This window comes from Doryrhamphus excisus, chromosome 5, assembly GCF_030265055.1.
Source record: "Doryrhamphus excisus isolate RoL2022-K1 chromosome 5, RoL_Dexc_1.0, whole genome shotgun sequence".
Taxonomy (NCBI): Eukaryota; Metazoa; Chordata; class Actinopteri; order Syngnathiformes; family Syngnathidae; genus Doryrhamphus; species Doryrhamphus excisus.
Genome location: NC_080470.1, coordinates 17716074 through 17741896, shown reverse-complemented (window position 1 = coordinate 17741896; position 25823 = coordinate 17716074). Strand labels below are relative to the sequence as shown.

At 40.2% G+C, this 25823-nt stretch overlaps 1 protein-coding gene across 2 annotated transcripts in view; it reads right to left on the bottom strand.

Annotated features, from left to right (window-relative positions):
* The window catches only part of negr1 (neuronal growth regulator 1), a 182316-nt gene extending 158208 nt beyond the window's left edge, over positions 1 to 24108 (bottom strand). Inside the window, exon 1 of one of the 2 annotated variants that reach the window (XM_058074094.1) lies at positions 23602 to 24108. In XM_058074094.1, the coding sequence (XP_057930077.1) occupies positions 23602 to 23762 (161 nt within the window). In that variant the 5' untranslated portion in view covers positions 23763 to 24108. The remainder of the gene's footprint in view (positions 1 to 23601) is intronic. The other variant, XM_058074095.1, reaches the window with a different exon arrangement.
* Positions 24109 to 25823: the final 1715 nt, after the last annotated feature.

Sequence of the window (25823 nt, the reverse complement as noted above, 5' to 3'; positions counted from 1 at the left end):
ATAGTGCTGAAACTAAAGAGGTGGGGGTATAGTTGCAGTAAACAAATCCAATCATTTGCAGCAGGGTCTCTCAAGATTCAACCCCATTTGTGGAAATTTAAAAACTTTCAAATATCGTATATTTAAGGGTTAAGTTGGTTAAGTTAAGTTGCCCACTTGGTATACATTGAAACCGATAATCTGGCTCCTGCCTAGTCATAACCCACCAGTTCAGGATCAATGATTTTCGGTACATCTGCATTTGTCTTCCCTGTGAGTATTGTAGAACATGTATATCCACTACCGGTCAAAAGTTTGGGATTACTTGTAAATTTCTTTGTTTTCCAAAGAAAAACACATTTTCATGCATTTCACAAACATTTTCATCCATTTCACAAACAGTGAAAATGAATGAGATGATTTTCAAAGAAGGATGTACATTTTTGCATAGAGGCCTACTATCAACAACTGTCAGTCCTCTGCATCAATCTCCTGGTATGGCTGCTAATCCAAGTTCATCATTTTATAAGGCTAATAGATGATTAGAAAAGCCATCTAAAAATCGGAACTAAAACGAAAATCTCTTACCATGCTGTTAACTACTCCCTTCAGAGAGCAGCACAAACTGGGTCTAACAAGGACAGAAAAACGCTGCACAACTGTGCAAGAAGACAAATATCTGAGAGTGTGTAGTTTAAGACAAAGACGCCTCACAGGTCGTCACCTGGCAGCTGCACTAAATAGTAGCCGTCAAACACCAGTGTCAGTATCAACAGTGAAGCGGCGACTTCAGGATGCTGGACTTCATAGCAGGACTGCCAAGAAAAAGCCATATCTCAGACTGCCCCAAAAAATTTCACAAGTGATCCCAAACTTTTGAGCGGTAGCGTAGGTAAAGTAGAATTTCTATCTTAAAGACACATAAACCTGCCTAGCCTCTGCGATATTGACGTGTAACGCAATGTGCTGTTCTCTCTTTCGGGAAAAACTCTGCAGAACCCCGACGAGTGACTGATACAGCTACAAATTCCATATGGGCATTAACATCAGGATAATGTTGTCCATGATGATTTGTGAGTGATGATATATTACTCTAATGGAAGCACAAAAACATAATGACACCATTCAGCTAATGTTGATGACTGTTTTATGACGGATGGATGTCCAGCAGTTGGCTCTGAGTCAAGAGTCATATTATGTTTGCAAACCTTGTCCTGACATTACGGCCCATGTAAGGTCAAATTACAAAATGCAGGTGATCCTCGCTTGGTGGTTTTGGTCCGCAAACATGAGAGGGTAAAGATAGTATAGTGACGTTTACCCTGATGTTGTAAGGATGATGAGGTCATCGATCAACAACCTTATTTCCACAAAAAACAAAAATGACTACTGTCGGTCAAACCATGCCAGGTCATGTGACAAACTGCCAGGTCATTTCAGTATCCTTGAGCATGTTAAAGGATCGACTCCTGTGAAACTGACAGTGATAACTCAATAGACTTCTGCTTCCTCCTCCCATTACGTCACTGGGATAAATGTGAGTTTTTTTTAAATGACAATTTCATTTAGTTCTTGAATTTAGTGTTTTTAATACTTCTGCGTACAGTTTGAGTGACTTAAATGTTATGTCTTAAGAATGAGTTCCCCTTACCCAAAAACTCAACTTCCGAACGTAACGGAACTGACCTAGTTCATAACCTAAGGAACACCTGTAAATGCAAAAGCATAATTGCCAGTCGAAATTCTCACAGACAGAGAGCTCAGATGGAGAACTTGTGGGGGCAGCTTCTGTGACCGGTTCCTTATTACATTAATGTACGACTCCCTCTGGAGATATTATCTTCAAGTATTTTCCACATGGACATTTTAAGTTGTAGCACATAAGGGCAGTAATGAGCCATGAACTCACACAAGGAGATGAAGTGATAACCTTTTTTAGATCTTTCATGCGACATAAAAACATCAAAGTTTTTTTTTTTTCTTTTTACATTTTCATTTCATTTCATTGGTAGATGAATTGTTGTTTGGTTCAGGCAAAGTACCCATTTTCAGATATTGCTCTCGGAAGAGTTGCAACAAGTGAACAGTTAATTTTCTGTACTTCCTTTTCATTTGCCAAGCATGTAATTTTTGCTTGTGTTGTCTTAAAATTGGCAGTATAATTATGTAAGCCATAATTAAGCCAAAAGTCACCAAAGACAGCCATGCTTGAATTTTCAAGTCAATAGTGAGGATAAGCGGGAAAATGAATGGATGGAATCCAACGTACAGCAAACACCTTAGGGATTTAATAACAGTGCCACCACCTGGTGGATTTGGCAGAAAAATAACACAATATGGTTGCCAACTTTTGTGCCAAAAAGGGAATCACTGACGGAATCATGAAATTGGCCAATAAAAACTGAAACTACTGTCAAATGTGGAATCCCATGGGAAAATGACACTGTGAATGAAACCTTAATCTTCACTCACTAAATGTACTGCAAAAAAGGTCAGTAAGGATAATTCATAATGCCGCCTACAGAGAACATACTAACTCCTTATTTCTAAAATCACAAATACTTAAACTTGCTCATATAGTTCATCTTCAAACAGCTAAAATAATGCATAAGGCTAAAAATAAGCAACTAGCTAAAAATGTCCTCCAATATTTCTCTACAAGAGAGGAGAAATATGATCTCAGGGAAGGAGTACATTTGAAACACTTCTATGCTAGGACTACGTTATGCTAGCCATAGCATTTCAGTATGTGGAATCAAACTATGGAATGGATTGAGTAAGGAAATCAAACAATGCACAACGATGAGCCAATTCAAGAAACAATACAAGCAGTTGATGTTTGCTAAATACAAGGATGAAGAGTCTTGAACCAGTCATGATGTGCTATATATATCACTATATTGACACTTACTATGGTACCCATTATGTCATTGGATAGTCACATCGCCTCATACTTCGGTATGTGACAAGAAAAATAAAAAAAAGAAAAACAAACAAAAAACTATATTAGGAAAGCAGGAAGTGAACAAATGTAACAGTTACTGATTGTAAAAGTACCAGATGGAGGGGTAGGATTTAATAAGCTTTGCTTCTTCCTACTCCTTTTGGACATGTGGAACTGGGAACTGATTATGGGATGCACTCAATTGTAATCTGATGCATGTTCAAATGAAATTAAACCATTACCATTACCATTAATGTACGGAAGCATTGCCCCAGTGAATTGCTCGATCTCATCAAAACAACTAGCTAACTAACCTAACTAAACATGTCGAAACGGCAACCTGAAACACAGGCAAAAGTTGCAAGAAAAGTTGCAAAGTTGTATAACTAATTAATCCATGTGATCGGTACCGATTTCAGTCCTAGTTCATCAGTTCCGGAATGGGCAGCATAAAACCCTGATGGGAGCATCCCTAGTGGTGAGGCTGACATCCTATTAGACAAGTTAGCTGAAATAATCGGCAAAAAAATGTTTTGCATCAATAAATATAAGGATTTTTGCATTTAATTAGCGGACTGTTTATTCACTACCATAAAAGTACACGGTCTATGTTGGTGAAATAGGTGTAAAAGTAAAAAAAAACGAATAAAAATTTTAAAAAATGGAAAAAAATGATTTTGGGAAAAAAATAAATGGGTTTTCCTAGGTTACTAGCATCCCCATCCTTTTCCCGACTGGATGTCTTCAAAATGGTACATGCACAGAACTTCAGGGAAATGCTCAACGTATTTCAAATCAGCTTAAAACATTTTTGATTATATTTGTGTTCATCTTTTTTCATTAGCTAGCACTTTTCAAGCAAGTTTCTATACGATCACGAGGGAATTCTTTGAAGTGCACTAGTTGGTATTCATGGTATCGTGGTGAATGTTGGATGTACTCCAATGCAACCGCAGAGGCCGTGTTTATAATAATAAAGGGATATGATAACCACTGGAATGTTCCAGCTCGGTGATGCGTGTATAATCATTTTTGACAACAATGTATCTCTATATGACAGTGTTTTGGCTACATGGCCAGTATGTTTTAGGAGGACTTCATCGTTGCATAGTTTTGTCACCCAAATGTGTATATTCGTGATTTATTAGAATGGAACTCAGGAAAGTCAAAACGTAAACAGAGGCCGAACTGTGAACTAACAATCTGTAAATCTTAAAGAAAACAGTCACGCAATGTCTGTTTACTACATTGCAGCAGAATTAATCCTGTCACAGTCCATGTGTAGTTGCACACGTAATCATTTTTAATATGAGTATTATCCTCCATGTACACTATGTACTGTATTTAAAAGCCAATGAGACAATGTTATTACGTTACTCTGCATCTCACCATGCAGTTCATTTTGTTGGATGCAGAAGCTTATCATCCTTTCTTTGTTTTAATTAAACACGTGTCACCAACCCTGGGTAATAAAGACAATGTTTTGCACTCGATAATTGACGATAAAAGTTGTAATTATTCACAAAATGTCTAACTGATGCACGCAGGTCGAAATTGGGTTGGACAATATTAAAGGTAATGTATTTATGAGATTAGATTATTCATGAGCTTTGTGGAAAGTGGAAGGTTTCCTTTGCATACAATGCATTTGACTGTGTCGGCATTCTTAAACATGCATTCAATTCAATGCATTCAACTTACATTGAACTTAGACTTACACTACCGCTCAAACGTTTGGGATCACTTGCAAATTTCTTTGTTTTCCAAAGAAAAACACAGTTTCATGCATTTCACAAACATTTTTATCAATTTCATAAACAATGAAAATGAATGAGATGATTTTCAAAGAAGGATGTAAATTTTTGCATAGAGGCCTACTATCAACAACTGTCAGTCCTCTGCATCAATCTCCTGGTATGGCTGCTAATCCAAGTTCATCATTTTATAAGGCTAATAGATGATTAGAAAAGCCATCTAAAAATCCTAACTAAAACTAAAATATCTTACCATGCCACAACTACTCCCTTCAGAGAGCAGCACAAACTGGGTCTAACAAGGACAGAAAAACGCTGCACAACTGTGCAAGAAGACAAATATCTGAGAGTGTGTAGTTTAAGACAAAGACGCCTCACAGGTCGTCACCTGGTAGCTGCCCTAAATAGTAGCCGTCAAACACCAGTGTCAGTATCAACAGTGAAGCGGCCACTTCAGGATGCTGGACTTCATAGCAGGACTGCCAAGAAAAAGCCATATCTCAGACTGGCCCAAAACATTTCCAATTGATCCCAAACTTTTCAGTGGTAGTGTACATTATAAACCTTGCAATCCAACCGAATTCGGTGTTCCAAGCATCACTCGACATGTGGCTGTTTTTTGCATCGGAGCAGAACAGCTGTCACCATGTTAATGTCCACGCAGAAGTTGATGTAATTCTACTATGATCAAAGTTACCTTTGATTTGATCAGAAAAGAAGAAACATAATTCTTAATTGGCCCCTATGAGTTCACTCAAAACATGCGATAGTAGTAGCTACAGTATTTCACTACTTCCTTGTATGACGCTCAAAAGCATATTGAAATGCAAGTGATATGTAATATTCGGAGGCCACACGGCGGTCTAGGTTTTCCAAGTGATCCCAAACTTTTGAGCGGTAATGTATATCTAAAATATAACTATGAAAAGCATAAATGCACCTCTTACTGTATTAAATCTATTTTGTCGTATATTTACAGTATATAATGCTAAGCCGGGGCGGCACGGCGGTCTGGTGGTTAGTGCGCAGACCTCACAGCTAGGAGACCAGGGTTCAATTCCCACCCTCGGCCATCTCTGTGTGGAGTTTGCATGTTCTCCCCGTGCATGCGTGGGTTTTCTCCGGGTACTCCGGTTTCCTCCCACATTCCAAAAACATGCTAGGTTAATTGGCGACTCCAAATTGTCCATAGGTATGAATGTGAGTGTGAATGGTTGTTTGTCTATATGTGCCCTGTGATTGGCTGGCCACCAGTCCAGGGTGTACCCCGCCTCTCGCCCGAAGACAGCTGGGATAGGCTCCAGCACCCCCCGCGACCCTCGTGAGGAAAAAGCGGTAGAAAATGAATGAATGAATGAATGCTAAGCCGTGAATGAATGAATAAATGACCATGTGGTCAAAAGCAGATGTTTTCCTTCTCACTTTCTCATACTAATTAAAGAAATTAAGTTAAGAGTACTCCCTCGCCACTCCATGCTTTAAATTTCCTAGCTTCACTTTATCACGCATTATCAAAAATATATGAGTTAACAAATCATGCCGTTCTATGGTTGAATACTACATATTATAAGGATTAGTGCATTTGGTTTTAGTATTTTGGAAACAACAGCATCTCTACAATGATTGCCTGCTGCCAGTGAACAAACCATGAAATGAAAATTAATTCACAAATCCACTCCATTATATATATATATTATATAAGATATTTCATTTCAAATATAAATGCATACATGGTTCTGTATTCATCATTTGTTAACTTTCTGATATGTCAGAAAGTACATATAACATATGAGTATTGATCAGGGGTCAGTTGGTTCTGTTCAAACACGGAGTAAATTGGCTCCTCCTTTTCACTTCCAACGGCGGACAGGGAGGAAGTCTGGCGTTATGATTGATGACAAGTCTCCTCTGGTGCACTCGTCACCACTGATGTACTCTCACACCGCTTCACTTTCCGGCACTAATTGGGCAACCCTGCAAATTCACCTTGCCGTGCTTGCGGGGTCCATCTTCGAGCAAACCACCCACGCAGACGTGTGTGAGCCGCACGACTATGCGACGTCTGATTAATCACTGCTCACAAACCTGTGAATATGTCGGCCTCACTGCGGGGGGCGGGGAGGGCGGGGGTCCTTTTAACTGTGTAGTCCACATTAGGTGGGGAAATAGCTTGACCTGTTTCCGTACCTCTGGAATGAGTGTGCCGTGCACATCCAGAACTACAACACAGTTTGAACAAAAGGCGTGCGATATCCCATAGGACCGCCATCCTGTTCACAATGCTATCTGTGGTGTGTTTTGTTTGTTTCTCCTGTCTTCAATGAAGGTGACTTACATAACCTGTGATGTGTGTGTAATGCTTATGACCATAGATAGTAAGCAACAAAGTCTTGATTAAATGCCTCACTCAAGGACTCTCCTCTTTGCCCACATTTGAACTGACAACCTCTGGATATTAATCCATTTAGGGCATGAGGGTGTGGAGGGAGTGTGGGGGTGTTTGCTTCAGAGCGAACAGAATGCCTTCGTCCTTTAAAACTGTTTGCAAAACAACACAGTATGTTCTCATCTGCACAGATCTGTGCTGCTAAGCTTGCAAAGCAGATGGTTGGAAAGGATTCCATTAACGGCTGCTGTATGTATTTTCCCTGGTTTCCAATCAAGGGCAAAGGTTCAGAAATTGCTGGTGCGCAGTGAAGTATTACTGACTAGCACAGTTTGGGAGAAAATATGTTGAAGTATAAATGTAAGCCTTTTGCTGAACGATAAGTGTCCTTCAAATCATCGCCGACTAACTATATTATTGTCAACATTAGGTGGAGACCATTTTTTCATGATAATACATGGCATAATAATGCAAGTACACCATATCAAAAAGCAATACATTTTAATTACTCTAGAGTATTTGACATTGCAATCGGAATGGCAAATTACTCCAATTCTTTAACTTGTAGAGGATTCTGTAGCAATGAAAACAAAAAACAAACGCATGAACACCAAATTATAGAGTTTGGTTTTATTTATCCTGTGGTTCATTCATTCATTCATTTTCTATCCTCAGAAGGGGGGTGCTGGAGCCTACCCCAGCTGTCTTCGGGCGAGAGGCGGGGTACACCCTGGACTGGTGGCCAGCCAATCACAGGGCACATATAGACAAACAACCATTCACCAGTCACCAATTAACCTAGCATGTTTTTGGAATGTGGGAGGAAACCGGAGTACCCGGAGAAACCTACGAATGCACGAGGGTGGAATTGAATCCTGGTCTCCTAGCCGTGAGGTCTGCGAGTTAACCACTCGATCACCATGCAATTCATTTATTGAATATCATGACACGCCTATATAAACGTTACCATGATGAAGAGTCTTGAACCAGTCATGATGTGCTATATATGTATATCACTATATTGACACTTACTATGGTACCCATTATGTCATTGGATGGTCATATCATCTCGTACATCTCGTATCATTCGGTACATGACAAAAAATGTAAAAATTATTATTATTTTTTTTTAAACTTAAACTATATTAGGAAAGCAGGAAGTGACCAAATGTAACAGTTACTGATTCTAAAAGTACCAGATGGAGGGGTAGGATTTAATAAGCTTTGCTTCTTCCTAGTCCTTTTGGACATGTGGAACTGTGAACTGACTATGGGATTGTAATCAATTGTAATCTGATGCATGTTCAAATGAAATAAAACCATTACCATTACCATGATGCATTGCTGTCATTGATAGCTGAATAGAGTGTTTTATGCGTGTTATTTGTTCGTCCCTTTTTGGTTTCCTGCATTCATTTTCCAGCTTGTTCTGCTGTTTTCATCCTTGCAAAATGGCAAAGCCTCTCAGCATCTCCGGGCTGTATCATTAAGGCTTGTCACTTCCTCAGTAGCACGGTAAACTACAAGAGGCTTCCAAATGTGACATCCCCCAGGAAAATCTGAAGAATTCCTATCGAGGAGCAGGTGGAGGTGATATGTACACCAGCCTTTGAATTTTGGCTGTCATCTGGGTTTAAACAGGCTCTCCCGAGGACATACTAAGGACTTCCTTAGACAGGCTTGCTTGTTTATAAGCTGTTGTTAAGCGCATTTATCTTTCCTTTTAATGCATATTATTATTATTCTGTTTTTAGTCTGCACAAAGCAGTGCATGCATGAATAATTCATGCAGTTGGACACTATATTCTGTTATTAATCATAATGATAATATATATATATATATATATATATATATATATATATATATATATATATATATATATATATATATATATATATATATATATATATATATATATATATATATATATATATTCTGTGTTCCTGAGTCTTTTGTTGCCAGCCAGCAGCTGATAAGTTGACAATGACAACGTGAAATTTGGAGCTAGCTCAAAAAGAAACTTGAATATTCACTCACAACTGTTTCTTTGTTTTCAGGAGTAATACAATAAACCTGACAAGATAAGAAAAATCCCAAAACAGAAGCCATCAAACGTCACGTCTGGCTGTAAAGGGTCATGATCTTCCACTATTAGCATAACACGCAGGGAATAAAACACACAATTCAAGCCCTCCATAGGTCTGCATTTTGTTTTGCAACATGAACAACAGCCCCATTCATCAAGTATTGAGCTAAGCGGAAAGAACTTGGCAGTTAGTGAAGCAGAGCAGTGACAGGCCTTGTTACCTGCTGTCGGATGCAGAAAAAACTCATAAAGAAAATAAAACAGCTTGTCAAGACACATCCTTAATGTGAATGCATTATGACGTATGCCCCGCGGCGCTAAGAAGAGGACGTGGTGCTGGAACACTGGAGGTTTCCCAATGCATTTGATTTTTTTTTTTTTGGGGGGGGGTCTTTCACTCAATTTCCAGACGAAAAAAATGTTTTTTTGCCTGAACAAATATGAATAGTATCCACAGTCAATAGGAAGAAAAGTGATGTATCAAGTTTCAGGCCCTAAAGATAAGACAACACTTACAGATGGAAGGATTTCCTCTGCTTGGCATTTCATACAAAAGGGCAGACGAAAACCGAATCATACAAAAAACGCAGCAATGGAAATCCAATTAATCCATTCCAGATACACAAAAATGTAGTCAAGAAATTTTTTAGTTTTACATGCTAACAAAATGCAAAATAATGGGTAATGACAAATGAAATGCATGAATGGTCATTTATCATCACCTTTATGTTGAATGAAGACTTGTTGGCGAACACAGCGAGGAAAGGAACGAGAGGAGGGAAGACTATAGTGTTGAAAAACAAAACAATGCCACCTGATATCCGGTATTGAGTAAAAACTGTCGAAAACTACATCTTCATTCAGTCATTTTGTACCGCTTTTCCTCACGAGGGTCCAGCTGTCTTCGGGCGAGAGGCGGGGTACACCCTGGACTGGTCGCCAGCCAATCACAGGGCACATATAGACAAACAACCATTCACACTCACATTCATACCTATGGACAATTTGGAGTCGCCAATTAACCTAGCATGTTTTTGGAATGTGGGAGGAAACTGGAGTACCCGGAGAGAACCCACGCATGCACGGGGAGAACATGCAAATTCCACACAGAGATGGCCAAGGGTGGAATTGAACCCTGGTTTCCTAGCTGTGAGGTCTGTGCGCTAACCACTCGACTGCCATGCTGCCAAAACTACATCTTATGATCTTACATTATTATGCTGTTTTAGGGAGACAATTAAAATTTATTCTACGTAATTGTGGTGCATTATACAGCAATACTAATTAATGTACACTGTAAACAAATAAATACAAGAACTGTCAAAACAGAGGTTTGACTGTACTTGTTTGGTTTGCTTGTAGTGTGTCAGCCACTAATTCAGCCTTGACATTTCAGAGCCAGAATGATATTTAATGTTTATGACCAAAATTGGGAGTTTTTACCATAATTCTGCCTGTAGAGAGCTGCCTAGCAAGAGTCGTATAATTAGTCATGGAGCAGGCTAAGGGTTCACTTACCTCTCCTGCTCTCTCCCGGATACATGCTGTTAAATAACTCTGTTGAAAGGCATCACTTCGCCAGCATTTGAACACTGTCTACTCACAGACAGCTCTTCACTGCTGAAGAGCCCTCAGACATATTAGCTTTCTGACTCACAACTGGATGTTTTCAACACTTTCTTTACAAGGCTTGCACACCATCTCCATTGTGTTATGTTAGCATCATCCACTGTGTCCTCCTTGTTGAAGTGCACAAAATTGCAAGCCGATCCATTTTCGAGCGTTTCGATTTTGGGTGAAAGGCGAACTGTATGCTGGGCTGATCGCTAGTCAATCACATATCCAATCATTCATATCGTCCAGACCATCAGTGACCTAAATATGTAAGTCTTTCTCGTATTTTGCAGATGCCTTTGAAAAAAATACTTAGCAACAAATTACTGCCAAGGAATAGCTTTGTGATGATGGCTGCCAGGTTGAATTATGACAAACTGGGTGTTCAAATTTAGTTCAAGGCAATCATGCCTGTGTGATAATCATTAATTAATTAAAAGTGTCTTGAAGTAATTGAGGACATAAGGACTGCTGTATTAATGATTGATTGTATTTCAATCAATATGTCAGCGGGATGTTAAACTGCATCCAAAAAGACCTATGCAACGGCAAAACTCATCAAACAGAAAAAGTGGAGAAGACAAGGTAGGCAATCCGCAAGGGAATTATTGTAGAACAAACATGTTCTTTTTCCAGTTGAGGAATTTTCTCTCATCTCTGCATTTTGCTATCACAGTTTACTGGTATAAGCACACAACAAAAGCAAAGCATTTGGTTCAGGTTTTCTCTGAAGTGAACCACTGAAGACGTTTCAACACAGCAACCTGGTTTCGCACACACGGCTCTACCCAAAACAGAAGGCATAATGCATTGGTAAAGCAAACCTTATAATCACTGGACAGCTTTTTTTATGAACATAGTCGATGGTTTCAGTGCAGAATCCTACATTTCCACATACGCTGACAAGAACACAGGTGATTGTTTTCAAAAATCAAAGTTTTTCCAGTGTAGCAGGAAGAAGAAGCCAACGTGGGTATTGTGTTTGTATCAAAGGCAGCTCCTGGATTTAGGTTTTCAGCAGAGAGACTTGGCCCACACACTTCCACCAAAGACAACTAGCTGTTTTACAGAAGACGGACGATTCTGTGTAAGCGAGAAAGAGATTGCACGCCTCAGGGAATTTCGATTGTTGCATCCGACTGTGCCACGTCGAATGCAGAAAGATGAAACTGAGAGTGTATGCGTTGAACCTACCAATATTTTGGAATATTTTTGCATGACAGACTGCTTGAGAAAATTGCACAAGCCATGTATTCGATTATCCAATTAATCTACAACTATTTTGAATCGTAAATATCTTGTGATTTAAGCATCTAAGATCTACAGATTTTTACATTTCCTTAGTCAACCATGAAAGTAGAGCTAATATCTTTATGTTTTAGGCTTTGACATGTTGTTGCGACATATGTTCTGGACCAAACCACTGTTCCTATTGATTTGGTCCATCGAAGGCAGGGGCCTGCATCTCGCGGCACCAAAGCCACATGTGGCTTCTGATGTGGCTCCAGCTGGTTTATGCTTTTATGCTTCTGTGTAGTTGTCCCTTTTAACAACACCATGAGCCCTTTCAAAGTTGTGTCAGTCTTGGGCACGTGCCGTGCAATCCTACGGGCAGTAGTCAAACCATGATGCACAATGCACAAGTAGGTTTGTGGCTCCAAATGGGTTTTAATTTGGTGGAAACGGGTCCAAATGGCTCTTCTGATGTTAAAGGTTCTAAACCCCTGGTCTGAGGTCAGACCAATTACTCAATTAACCAAAACAACAAGTTTCAGATGAATCAACTATGGAAATCATTGTTAGCATTGTACCAAAGTTAGGTATATTTTCGAGGTAAGGACGTTCAGTGACAGAAACCCTGGGACAGCAATGAAAAAGTAATTCAGGCCCAACTTGCTAGCTGCCTAAATGGGTTGATTTAGATATCAGGAAAGAAAATAAATTGGTGTGAGACCATTTAATCTAAATAGTTTGTAATATACACTATCGCTCAAAAGTTTGGAATCACTTGGAAATGTTTTGGGCCAGTCTGAGATATGGCTTTTTCTTGGCAGTCCTGCTATGAAGTCCAGCATCCTGAAGTTGCCGCTTCACTGTTGATACTGACACTGGTGTTTGACGGCTACTATTTAGGGCAGCTGCCAGGTGACGACCTGTGAGGCGTCTTTGTCTTAAACTACACACTCTCAGATATTTGTCTTCTTGCACAGTTGTGCAGCGTTTTTCTGTCCTTGTTAGACCCAGTTTGTGCTGCTCTCTGAAGGGAGTAGTTAACAGCATGGTAAGAGATTTTAGTTTTAGTTGGGATTTTTAGATGGCTTTTCTAATCATCTATTAGCCTTATAAAATGATGAACTTGGATTAGCAGCCATACCAGGAGATTGATGCAGAGGACTAACAGTTGTTGATAGTAGGCCTTTATGCAAAAATGTAGATCATTCTTTGAAAATCATCTGATTCATGATAATTGTTTTTGAAATGGAAAAAAATGTTTGTGAAATGCAGCGGTACTATACGTACCAAACACATAAGAAAGTGTGCCCATCCATTAAAAGGAGGCTATTCAACTCAAACAATAGCTTATGTAATCCTGGAAACCAGTTATACTGTAAGAAATTCATGGTTAACACCTTAGTGTATCTACAACTATCTTAAGGCACAAAACGCATCATTTTAAGGCAAAGCAATTCCAGCATTTACATATCTCATATTAGCATTAAGCCTACTTCTCCTCAAAAACACTAGCAACAAAAGGCAGCACAATTATTAGTGATATTGATTTGCTCTACTGCCTCTTTCTCCATTTACTAGTAATTACCAATGCAGACACTCCAATTACCTGGCACCAACAAACATTTGCTGGCGTCTGAAATCCGCACATTCATTATGCAGGTGACAGATACTGGGGAAAAAAAAAACTTTTCAGTGACACCAATTAATATTCTACAGCCATGAAATTACAGACAAATATGACAATATATGTCTCATTTGGTATAAATTGGGGTATGCAAATTCCAAAAGATAAAAGGTCATAGGCCTTACATCAATGGTGTTGTAGTATAAACTCTACTCTGTCAAACAACTCAAATGAGTAATCAGTGATTTTATAGCAGTTACTGAACTTATAGCGTCAACTGAGGCTATCTTTCAACAAAAAACTTGCATTCCGCCAAACGGCATGAACTCTTCTTTCCAGAACAAATTTCTTAGCCCCTTGTTATGTTTTAGAAATGTGCTCACATTCATTCAAACTGTATTTACGAATATTATGTTCATATCTCGACTCCAAATTGTCCATAGGTATGAATGTGAGTGTGAATGGTTGTTTGTCTATATGTGCCCTGTGATTGGCTGGCCACCATTCCAGGGTGTACCCCGCCTGTCGCCCGAAGACAGCTGGGATAGGCTCCAGCACACCCCACGATCCTCGTGAGGATAAGCGGTAGAAAATGAATGAATGATTTAATGTTCATGTCTACTGCAGGAAATGTAACATTTCTCACAACCTTGCCAAAAGCAGAGGCTTTCTGGGATCGGCAAGGAAAATGGAGCACCCCCCAACCCCCTCCCAACAAAAGCCTTTGTTTTGAAGAGTTGCACGTCAGCATGTACCATCTACACTGTGCTGATATGAGAAGCATACCCAGACTAGAGCAACTTGGATGGACTGAAGACTCTCAGCTGGGATTGTACAGTTATTGTCAGAGAAGCACAACTAATTAGTGTGAGGACGTGACATTGCCAAAGTGATAACCTTCTCTCCTTCCCAAAACCACTTCTTTGTAATATTCCTGCAGAAAGACTGCAATTACGTGGATGCGTACAGCGGGGGATGCATAAAAGCTGAATTTTTTCGCAGTAAATCATTTCCCTATTCCTTATAATTGTTGTTCCTATAGCAATATTAGCAATGTGTTTTAAGCCCTGCATAGAATCTATTACCCTTTGATGATTTACAATGAAAAACCATTTCTATTAAGGAGTTCATTTGCAGAGGCACTCATTCACTTGACTGCAAACAAAAATGCTTAATTTTCAAAATGCACAACGGATTGACTCGCCTGACTAAGACACTCAATGCCACCTAAACAATTTCATGCCTTAAATTAAAAATATAACTAAACGTCTCTGGAGAATACTTTGCTAGTAAGTAGTGATGGCGAGATGAAGCCCGATGAGGCTTCGAACCATTTCAGTCAACTGGTTCGAGAATGGATTCATTTCTTGAAGCTTCATGTGCCTTGGATAGAATTACAGGCGGTTGGGATCTTCATGTGTGATCTGTTTTGGCTCTTGGAAATTATTATGTACTTCAAAAAATTGCATAACCAAATGATTAATCTACAAAGTGTAAGATAAAATATACAGTATATATAAAATACTGAATGTTTTCTTGTCCATAAATGCCATGTATCATGTGATATGGCTAGCTCCATCATGGTTGTGTTGGTAATACTGTAATATATTAATATTATAATGTAGTACTATTAACCTTACCATGAACGGGTGAAGGTCCAGTTTCATCTTTAGGTTCATGAAAGGCACATTAATGCCTCAACATGGATGAGGTATTATTGTACCCCAACTCCTTGAAACACAATAAGCACTTCACCTCTCAATAACAATGACAAACAGTGAAAATACAGATTTTGAAATGCAAACATAGCATCTCTTAATAGTGTTGATTTGGCTTACTGATGAAGTCAAAATGAAATTTCCTCTTTCTAGCTGGCTCCATATCTTCTCTCTAAACTTCAAACTAATGTAACCTTATAGTAACCAAACCATCAACAAACACTATCCACACGCTCAACTGACTGACTCTCACCACAAAATCCCACATTTTAATGTTTAAGCCTGAGGGGTTTATATCGCTGAGTGACAGGCAAACATCGCGGCAAATTCTGAACCTTTTCCCGAAGCCGTAACGTGGTCCAGCCGGGCAGCGAAGCTTTGGACGTCATCGATTCTGGCCCCTCCGCCCAATGAATCAAGCCTCGGTACACGCTTCGCGGAAGTGCCCACTCGATTACTCGACACACGCTTCGAAGCCCCGGCACCTCTTGTAACATCACTACTAGTAAGAACTGTGCCTGCGAATATTCTCATTCAGTTTGTCAAAGACGTTTTGAGTTCGTCAATTCATGTTCATAGACTAGGTGGGACACTCCGAGAACCTGGTGCAACATGGTGCAAAATCCATTGTATGTATCCTCTAAAGGAGGAGGCATGTCCAGTCAGGAATGGATTCCCTCTTTAGTGGGGTCAAATGACGGTCATTGGGATACAATGTGGAGCCCCTGCTCGCCAACAATGGTCATGTGGGTGATAACACCTTCATTAGCATCCCATTGAAATTGAAATGATAGTCGTAGACCCACCCGAAACCACGGGTGCCGTGCATCGTTTATTTGTCCTCACCTGTCTGTGTTGTGACATGCGACTCAGTGGCTGCTTGGTTTCCCTAGTGTAAAATTGTTGCATCCCTGCACTGCACTGGACATTGTCTGAGTATGGCGTGTACTGTCTCAAAGTGTTACCAGCTTGGATGTGTACTGGTATGTGGTTTGTTAAAAAAATCCTTCAGATTTTCTCACATAGACCAGTGTCAGTAAGAGTTGGTTTACTTACTTACTACAATATTTGAGTTGTGGTTTTCTAAATTGGGTGAAAGGTAAATGTGTTTTATTGCTGAGCAAACGCAGGGCAATCTTTAAAGAAGCTGGGATTGATCTCTTATGTAATGCTCTCCTACGTCGATTAGAAGTGTATTGATTGACCGAAAAGACCAAAGGTTATTGACCACTGAAATCTTTCCTCATCATGATGTTATGCGTATCACAGATTTGAACAATGTAGCAGTAAAAAAAGCCACTGTAGGCATTTTATAATAATCCATATTGTGAATGACTTGTGACTGCAGAATTAGCCACATAGATTAGTGCAACATCCTTATGGAACGTTCATGTTATACTAAGAAAATGAATAAGGAACTACTATAAAACAGCCTTGTAGCTCCCAAGGATGTATAATGGGAATTGGGAGATGTTTGATTCCAGTCCCAGTTTCCCTCCAGACCTGTCAAAGTATGATGAAGATACTGAACACCCAGCTGCTCCTAATTCTATGTCATTATGTTATTATGTCCCAAAAGTATCTTCATGTAGATTAGTGTTAATGCCAAAACCGTTATCAGTGATTGATTAAAAAAAAAATACTCCTATGGCTTATTGGTGCTTGTGGAAGTATTTCAGTTCAGTCACATCTTAATAAAAAGTAAAGCTCATACAGTGGCGGAGTTGCACCCTCGGATTGAGGAAGTGAAGTAGGTGGATGTACGTTAATGAAACACCTGCAATGTCTACCATATAAATAATTTGTCTCTGTATTAAGAGAAGCTCTGTGCATTTACACACCGATTATGTCAATCTCCTGAAAGTATGACCAGGTATTAAGGAAAACTATGCAAATAAAAATCAAAAATTTGAATGATAATTTCAGGAGGCTAACTGGGAGCCTAGAATTTAGTCGTCCGTTTACTCGTTTATGTGAGCTGATCTGATAAAGGGCATCAACAGTGAGGTAAAGTGAGGTGAGGAAGTACTTTCACCAAGACCAAGCAAAGCAACCATGATGTTAACAACATGTCTGCCTTTCAATGGTTCGATGTTTTTTTTAACCCGCATAACATGCATGCATGCGTGAATCCCCTACTTGTTATTCATCCTCATAGTGTCTACGTACTTGCTAAAAAAATGGAGGTCAAACAGCTATTCACACAATAGATGCAAGTTGTAAAGAAGACAATGAGCATATGGACGGTGAAACAAAGCGACATTGTGCACATTAAAAATGCCATGCAAAAAACAGTCAAGAGGATTTGGGTGTTTCATTAACAGTAGATGCGTGCCTGATACCACGAATAACATACAGCTAATAGCCGTCTTGGGCGCTCCTGAAACGTATAGTAATCACCTCCCATCCAAGATTACGTAGCCTTAGTTACAACTGGAGACTAAACTGGCTGTAACCTTATTAAAAAAAAAGTGCTGGAATGCAGAAAGTGAAAATGGATTTTTCTTCAACTATAGTTTGTGTTAAAGCGACAGCTAAAAGCTATATGGAAAGTAAACAATCCCTTAACAGTGCTCATTTTTGACCTGACAGAATTTGTTATGAGGATACGAGGAAAACCACTTAAATTGATATTGCGTGCAAAAACAGTTTTGGTAAATGCCAATACCACTCATTGCTGGGGAAATGATAGATGGTACAGTTATTTTCCTTGGTGTGGCTAAAAACATGGTTATCAATCAATGCCACTCAGTCATACAAAATATTCTGCTGTAGTTTTTCATTAAATGGCTTAATGACGTTACATTTTGAAGGCAATCTACTGACCAGTTGAATTTGCATCCTAAAATGAGAGAAAGAGATATTGTTTTCCAGCTATACCGTAGCATCATTATATCACAGTCATATATTGGTTCCGTAGAAAACAACACCATTATTAGTTGCAAATGACACTCTTTGTCATGCAAAGAGCACTTTGCCTCCTCACACAAGCTACCGATAGGCTGTTACATGCCGGACACACAAACGGGGAATATAACCTACATGAGGACCCAACACAGAAATGAAATAAGACAATAGCCACGTTTACATGAGGAGTTTTTCTCTTTCCGAAAGCAATGGTATCCATGGAAAGGAATATTCCAATCGCGTGTCTACATGCGCCGCTATAATCAACCAGAATAGTCAATGGGGCATGCCCAGTAAAACGTAAACATCAACATCACGTGATACCGACTTCCTCGAGTTTTTCTTTCACTTGTTGGAATAACTCCATATTGCCAGTTTTTCCTTCGTCCAGTCTTGAAATTTAGTTTGAATGAAAAATAAACTTTCCACAGCAGTCCAGTGCCGATTGCTGCCCTCCATTTTTTCAAATCGAAAAAAGTCTCAAGCTGCGTTTTTTTACGTCATATCTCAGCATTCGCTGAATGAACGCACCCGGGAACAGGAAAAGATAAAGTTCAATCTTGCTAATATTTTATAATCACATGTTTTATATAGATATGTATTTTCTTTTTTAATAAAACTGGACTTGTGAATGGCGTATAGAAGGGTTTAGATTCTGTTCCACAGATGGCGCTAATGCACACGAAAGCTGCTTGCCAACCGCCAATAAACAACAGAAGAAGAAAAACAGCACAAAGAAGAACGCAGTCTGACAACTTTCCGTTTGAGCGGGTACAAGATACCTCAATCGGATTGAGGAAAGGAATATTCCACCCCTGGGAATCCGGTTATATATTAATTCGGATTGGCACTTTTCTTTCGGAATGAGGTGTATATAAAGGTTACATTCTTTTCGTTTGAGCAAATAACCCAAATGGAATTGGAATATTTGGGTCCATGTATACGTGGCTAATGACTGTGTTCGAAACCGCATACTTACCTACTACTCATACTAACTTTTTGAGTATGCAGTGTGTCTACATTGGCGGTATACGATTTTTGAGTATGCGAGTAGTTGCATACTGATGCATACTGCATTCGCAAGATATGCTGAATATGTATTGTCAGCTTACTACTCATACCCAAATTACCCAGGATGCAATGCGACGTGACGTCACCGGGACGAGATCAGTCCAAACGGTGGTGCCAAGCAGGATAGATTGTGAGTTGGTTCATTTCTTTTTTCAAAGTAAAAGCAGTGATTTATCACTATGTTTTTTTTTTATGTGAGAAAAGTAAGGGGTTGTTTTAGTGCATTGCTCACTAGCTAGCTTAAATTTTGCCGATTTTCTTCCGAACAAAATTGTAAACGGTTGGTATTTGGACAAATAAATGGCACACTCAGGATCTAAACGGCCACTTTCTCGCCTGATTTTTAAAACAATCTCAATAAAGTGATGTATTTAAAGAGTTTAGAGCTAAAGTGAAATCAGGTAGGAAATCAGGTAGGAGTGCAATGCATTGTGGGTTATCATGTAGTACGCTGTAGTGTAAACGCTTTGCATACTGTCTGATGGATCAGGTAAAGTATAGAGTGTGGATAGTATGGGCACGGAAGTATAGTAGGCAGTATGCGGTTTTGAACAAGGCCAATGCCTGTGTGTTCTGTGCGGAGTGCTCACCTTACACTTGATATTTTAGTATAGTCTGACTAAATTAACAGACACGAGCTATTACAGCTGCTTATCCATGTGGAAGAAGCTGCCACTGATACTGTGTGTTTGCTGACAGCAGGGGGCAGCTCTCTTCATCTGGCTGCCGACTTCCAATTTGGCGCCAGTTGATGTTATTTTCATTCCAGGTTTAGTCAATTGATTCCAAAACAACATGGTATTTGTAAAAGGGTTGAGGGGGGGTAAGGATGTTGTGACTAAAGTGTTAGCAATGAATGAGCTTCCAATGGGAACACGTCGGGGAAAAAAAATGCAGCATATGGGCTGAACTCGGATCCACTCATGCGTGGCAAAATGCTGTGTAATCATGACAAGCTATTACAAACAACAAGAGTCTTTGTTGGAGGCTGCGTTTTTGGATAATCAAACATGATTAAAAGGCGATGCTACACACGTGTACCATCCTTCATCCCTCTGGAAGCCCAGAAGAATTTCATTGGTGTGGACTCAAAGTCGACCATGCATCACGGCAGCAGTGATGTGGTGCTCACAACTGAATAAGGTGAGGGAAATTAATATTTGACAGAGCTTGTACCTCACGGGATCGACTCCACAATCCAGTGGCAGTGACTAATTGCACGCTTTAGGCGTTGTCAGTTTGCGAGAGAGCTAACATTTTCTTCAGCAAGCTTCGAGGTACCGCCGTAATGGGCAATGTGTTCACTTGGCAATAATGGGCACTGCCCTTAAATCCCAAAAGACAAAAATCCATGTTTTTATGGCGGATGCTTCGGACCAATGAAAAAGATGAGAAAGGAAAAACAGCTAAGGGCCCTTGTGGTTAAAGAAAACATCAACTTTTATTGCCACTCAATTTTTATTGGTTGAAAACAGCAACTGGAATCTGACCAGGAAAGGAGCAATTTTGAAGGTGTATTGGATTATTGCAACAGGTGGAAGCAGAGCACGTGTAGCCATCACAAGGGTGAATGAGGTTAAAGCTCCACTGGATAACTTCAAAAATAACAGGAGCCTCGCTAATACAAGCTGACTGAAAATGACTTCTATAGTTCCAACATCCCGGTGGATTTTTGTTGGAGATATTGTCGAGACTTTGCATTATTCTGAAGGTACGAGGAAACTGAGCTGATTCACAGCGCTGAGCTTATTACTGGTGCAAAAATCCATCAGGATTCAGGCAAAGCTTTTGCCTCCCCAAAGTGACACCAGAGAATTTGAAGGCTTCTCCCAAGAGACATTCAGGGGCAAGTCTCGATGAAGGAATGGACTTATATATGGAAGAAACTGCAGGAACAAAGAACAGTGGCCAATTCTGCGGTTAGGACACATCTATATAACTCTGCACAACCTCACTCCACAAACAATTCCTCTCTTCAGCAGGCTAGCATGAGACGTCAGTGACTACAAGGAGCCCAGAGTGGAACTTTCGACAGTTCAGCTGCTCGGTATTCAGCTCCATGCCTCGCATCTTCTAGTGTCAACATCTAGAGAATTCATTGAAATGGCGCAGGCTTGCCCTCCACATCCTTCACATCCTCTGAGCCATCACAGCGGATATTTGATATTGGTACAACAAGAAACCATTGAGGCTCTCCTTAGACTGTGTATACTTTTTATAGTATGTGGATCAGATGATCTTCAGATGCTCTGACATTTCAAGTATTTATATTAACTAGGCGCGTCACCAGATTAAAACACCACAATATTTCTTGTTTCGAGAAAAACTGTCTTATGAGTACAGTGCAGAAATGCATGTAATATGAAAGTGGATTGGAACTTTACGCACATTATAAACCTTGCAATCCAACCGAATTCGGTGTTCCCAGCATCACTCGAAATGTGGCTGTTTTTTGCATCGGAGCAGAACAGCTGTCACCGTGTTAATGTCCACGCAGAAGTTGATGTAATTCTACTATGATCAAAGTTACTAAATATTTATCAGAAAAAAAAACCTTGAAAATTGACCCCTATGAGTTCACTCAAAACATGTGATAGTAGTAGCTACAGTATTTCAGGATATATAATATTCGGAAGCCACAGGGTGGTCTAGTGGTTAGCGCAGTGGTTACAGCTAGGAGATCCGAGTTCAATCCCACCTTCGGCCATCTCTGTGTGGAGTTTGCATGTTCTCCCCGTGCATGCGTGGGTTTTCTCCGGGTATTCCAAAAACAAGCTAGGTTAATGAGCGACTCCAAATTGTCCATAGGTATTAATGTGAGTGTGAATGGTTGTTTGTCTATATGTGCCCAGTGATTGGCTGGCGACCAGTCCAGGGTGTACCCCGCCTTCACCTGAAGACAGCTGGGATAGCTTATGATCCTTGTGAGGATAAGCGGTAGAAAATGAATGAATGAATGTAATATTCTAGGCGGCAGTAATGACACAAAACATTGATACCAAAACATTGAAGTCATGAAATCAGCCATGGTATGTCCAAGAGGATAAAAAAAGTTATTCTCCAGTGTCAAAGTAGTAAGTTTTTGGCTATTTCGATTTCCTGCAGCATAACAGTTGCAATGTGGCAACTATAGGGGTGCTATTTAGTGTCTACAGGGCTTAAAAACATATTTAGAAAGTTATAAACAGGCTTTATCTTCTCTATAGAAATATTACATTTACTAACATTGAATCCTATATCGCGGAAATTAACATTTTTTAGACCATTACACCAGTTCACGGTCACAGGGTGGCGGGAAAACCTCAGTAGACGTCAACAGTAGAAGTCTTAATTCTTATAGGAAATAAATGAAGAACCAGAATCCCAAGTCAAACTGTTCTGTGTGAACAAAATACTGAAAATTACATATTTGCCAGCCTTGCTGCCCCCGCCTCCTTGTAATTGCTCATCACCGCCAGGGAATGTGGGCCACACTTTGGAGACCTATATTGGAATATGGTGCATCCACATCTTTAAAATGTGCACTATTTGCAAGCCATCTATACCATTTATAATCCTTCCATTGCCTTTTGTGGTAATATTTATAGTTCGCAAAACCTCTAAATTAATGTTTTTTAGTCTTAAGGTGCAAACCACACCCATAGTAAGCGAGCACATCATTGGGCAGCTACCTGTGCAGCTGGCATGAACACCAAGTGATGGAAGTGGGTGAGCTACGGATGGAGCAGAGAAAAAGATGCAGGTGGGCTGGAAACAGCGAGTCATGACAACACATGCATTCTTCTGCTTCCTATTTAAAACTGCGACATCACACTGCACAGTGCGCAAAACGGACATTAACGGCGCACACTAGTGTTATTCCACTCCATCATTAAGCAACAACATGGCACATCATAAACACTACATGGGGGGTGACGACGCACCGTGGCTGGCATATATTATATTAATACGTCAACAATACTGTTGACTAACTAGCAACTACATACGAGTATCATGTATGTAGACGTTGTTAACTTATAAAAGTAGACGTACAAACTTTGGTGTTGCTAACCAGCCGAGCGAGCTTCTACTCGTAGCGGGCTTTGAGTGTCTTGTTAGCGGTCAGTGTACTCGGTGCATCCCGGGCGGGCGGAGATAAGAACGGTTTGGGGGGAAAAAACAACAGCCGCCCCATTGTTTCCCCTCTTCGGGTAACATGCTTTCGTTTCGGGTGTTCATACGTGAAAGAGTGCATCGAGGCTTGGTTGAACTTTGAAAAAAGTGATGTTAGCGAGTTTTCGGTACCTTAGTAGAGCCGTGTCGCCTTGCCTGCTGACCACACTTTCCACCGAGGAATAGTCCACAACTTGCCCCGCCGGCAAGCACGATGGCAGGAAGCAGCACAGGCTGAGGAGGACCGCACTAAGCCACTGACCACAAACACAAGCATCCGTCACTGCAATCATTATGTCCGTCACAGCTGGATGTGGTCGCCGCTTGTTGTTTTTTTATTCCAAGTCTGCCAAAAATGTGAGCAAAACCTTGAAGTGAGGCTTTATCTCCACTCTCCGCGCAGCCAGCTATACGAGCGTGAGGTGAGTTGTCCCGGGTTCGTTCGATGCTGTGAGCCCACTGTGCGGGGAAGTGTACTCTCCAGTGGCTTGCACACCATCTAGCGAGGAAAGGCGGTTTAAAATGGGAGCAGAGCTGGAAGCAGACAACCCCCAGGCTCTGATCCTGTTGCCATGCGGCCGTTTCCCGGGCAACCCCGTTCCCAGTGGCTGGTGATGGAGCAGTGAGACCGCCTGGTATTGATACAACCCAGGAGCAATTAAAGATATCGACTGGAGAACCACCCCTATTATTTATTGTTATCAGGCAAAAAAGCTTGGTGAGCCTTTGGTGGGAATGGAGCTGATCCTGGTGGTGATACGCATGCACTAAAGAGAACTTCATGGAAGGATGGGAATTATTTTTGTGATTTTATAACAAAATCAAAAACAAAACTGGAGAAAAAATTTGAAATAAATGTCTATATTTTAACATAACAGTTACAAATTAAATTGAATAAAAAAGAGTTTTTGGCTGTCACTTAGAGCACGTTCTCCTTGCGTGTGTTGGTTTTCTTTGGATACTCAGGGGTTGTCCACCCCAAATTCTGGGTGAGCTGACTGCCTCCAGAGTGGGAAAATTAGTTTAGTTTATCCGTAATTGGAATAAGAGATGACGTCTGTTCACCACTTAATATTTGCCGTGGATGTCGAAGAGTAAATCATTAGGGGAGCTGAATGTCAGCTGACTGATGTCATATGGCATCTACACAGTGCTGTTTTTGGTGTGGGCGACGTTGGCTCACACTGCCTTTCATAATGATCAACGTAATGGGCATGCCTGGTCTAGACCCTAATCGATGACTTGATTAATCAAAACAACACGCTTCATATTGACCAAAGACGAAAATAATTGTTGGTTGCATTTTAGAGGAATATTATTCTCAAACACTATGATTGATTTTCATATTTGGACACCTTATGGGTGTTGAAATGCTGTAATAATGGCATCTTGCTCCAAAATTTTGTTGGGCCAGTCTGAGATCTGGCTTTTTCTTGGCAGTCCTGCTATGAAGTCCAGCATTCTGAAGTCGCCGCTTCACTGTTGATACTGACACTGGTGTTTGACGGCTACTATTTAGTGCAGCTGCCAGGTGACGACCTGTGAGGCGTCTTAAACTACACACTCTCAGATATTTGTCTGCATCGTTTTTCTGTCCTTGTTAGACCCAGTTTGTGCTGCTCTCTGAAGGGAGTAGTTAACAGCATAGGAAGAGATTTTAGTTTTAGTTGGGATTTTTAGATGGCTTTTCTAATCATCTATTAGCCTTATAAAATGATGAACTTGGATTAGCAGCCATACCAGGAGATTGATGCAGAGGACTGACAGTTGTTGATAGTAGGCCTCTATGCAAAAATGTACATCCTTCTTTGAAAATCATCTAATTCATTGTAATTGTTTATGAAATGCACGAAAATGTGTTTTTTTCTTTGGAAAACAAAGAAATTTGCAAGTGATCCCAATCTTATGAGCGGTAGTGTACATTGCATTGCATTGCATTCTCGTACTATGTGTGTGCATATACTGTATCATTTTATATACAATGTAAAGACCATACAATATACATACAGTATACAAATATGTCCCATTGGGTACATGTTAAAGTGATTCATTAAGGTATTTAAGGTCTGCTAAAGTGAAGGTCCACCCCCCCACACACACACACAAGGGACTTAGCAAAGTTTGTTTTAGAGCAGTAGCCCCCTGCCTTATGCTGCTCTAAGCCTTCCGATTTAGTCAGCATAATTCCTTACAGACTGAACAAGCGTAACCATGGGAATGACATACATTTCTTAGATGTGACATGTTGGCGTCAGGCCGACGAATTATCACGGATGACACATTATTTGTGGGGGGACATGACGTGCCAAAGCAAACCTCCGTGTGGAGGAAAGCTCAACAATCAGTCAAGTCAG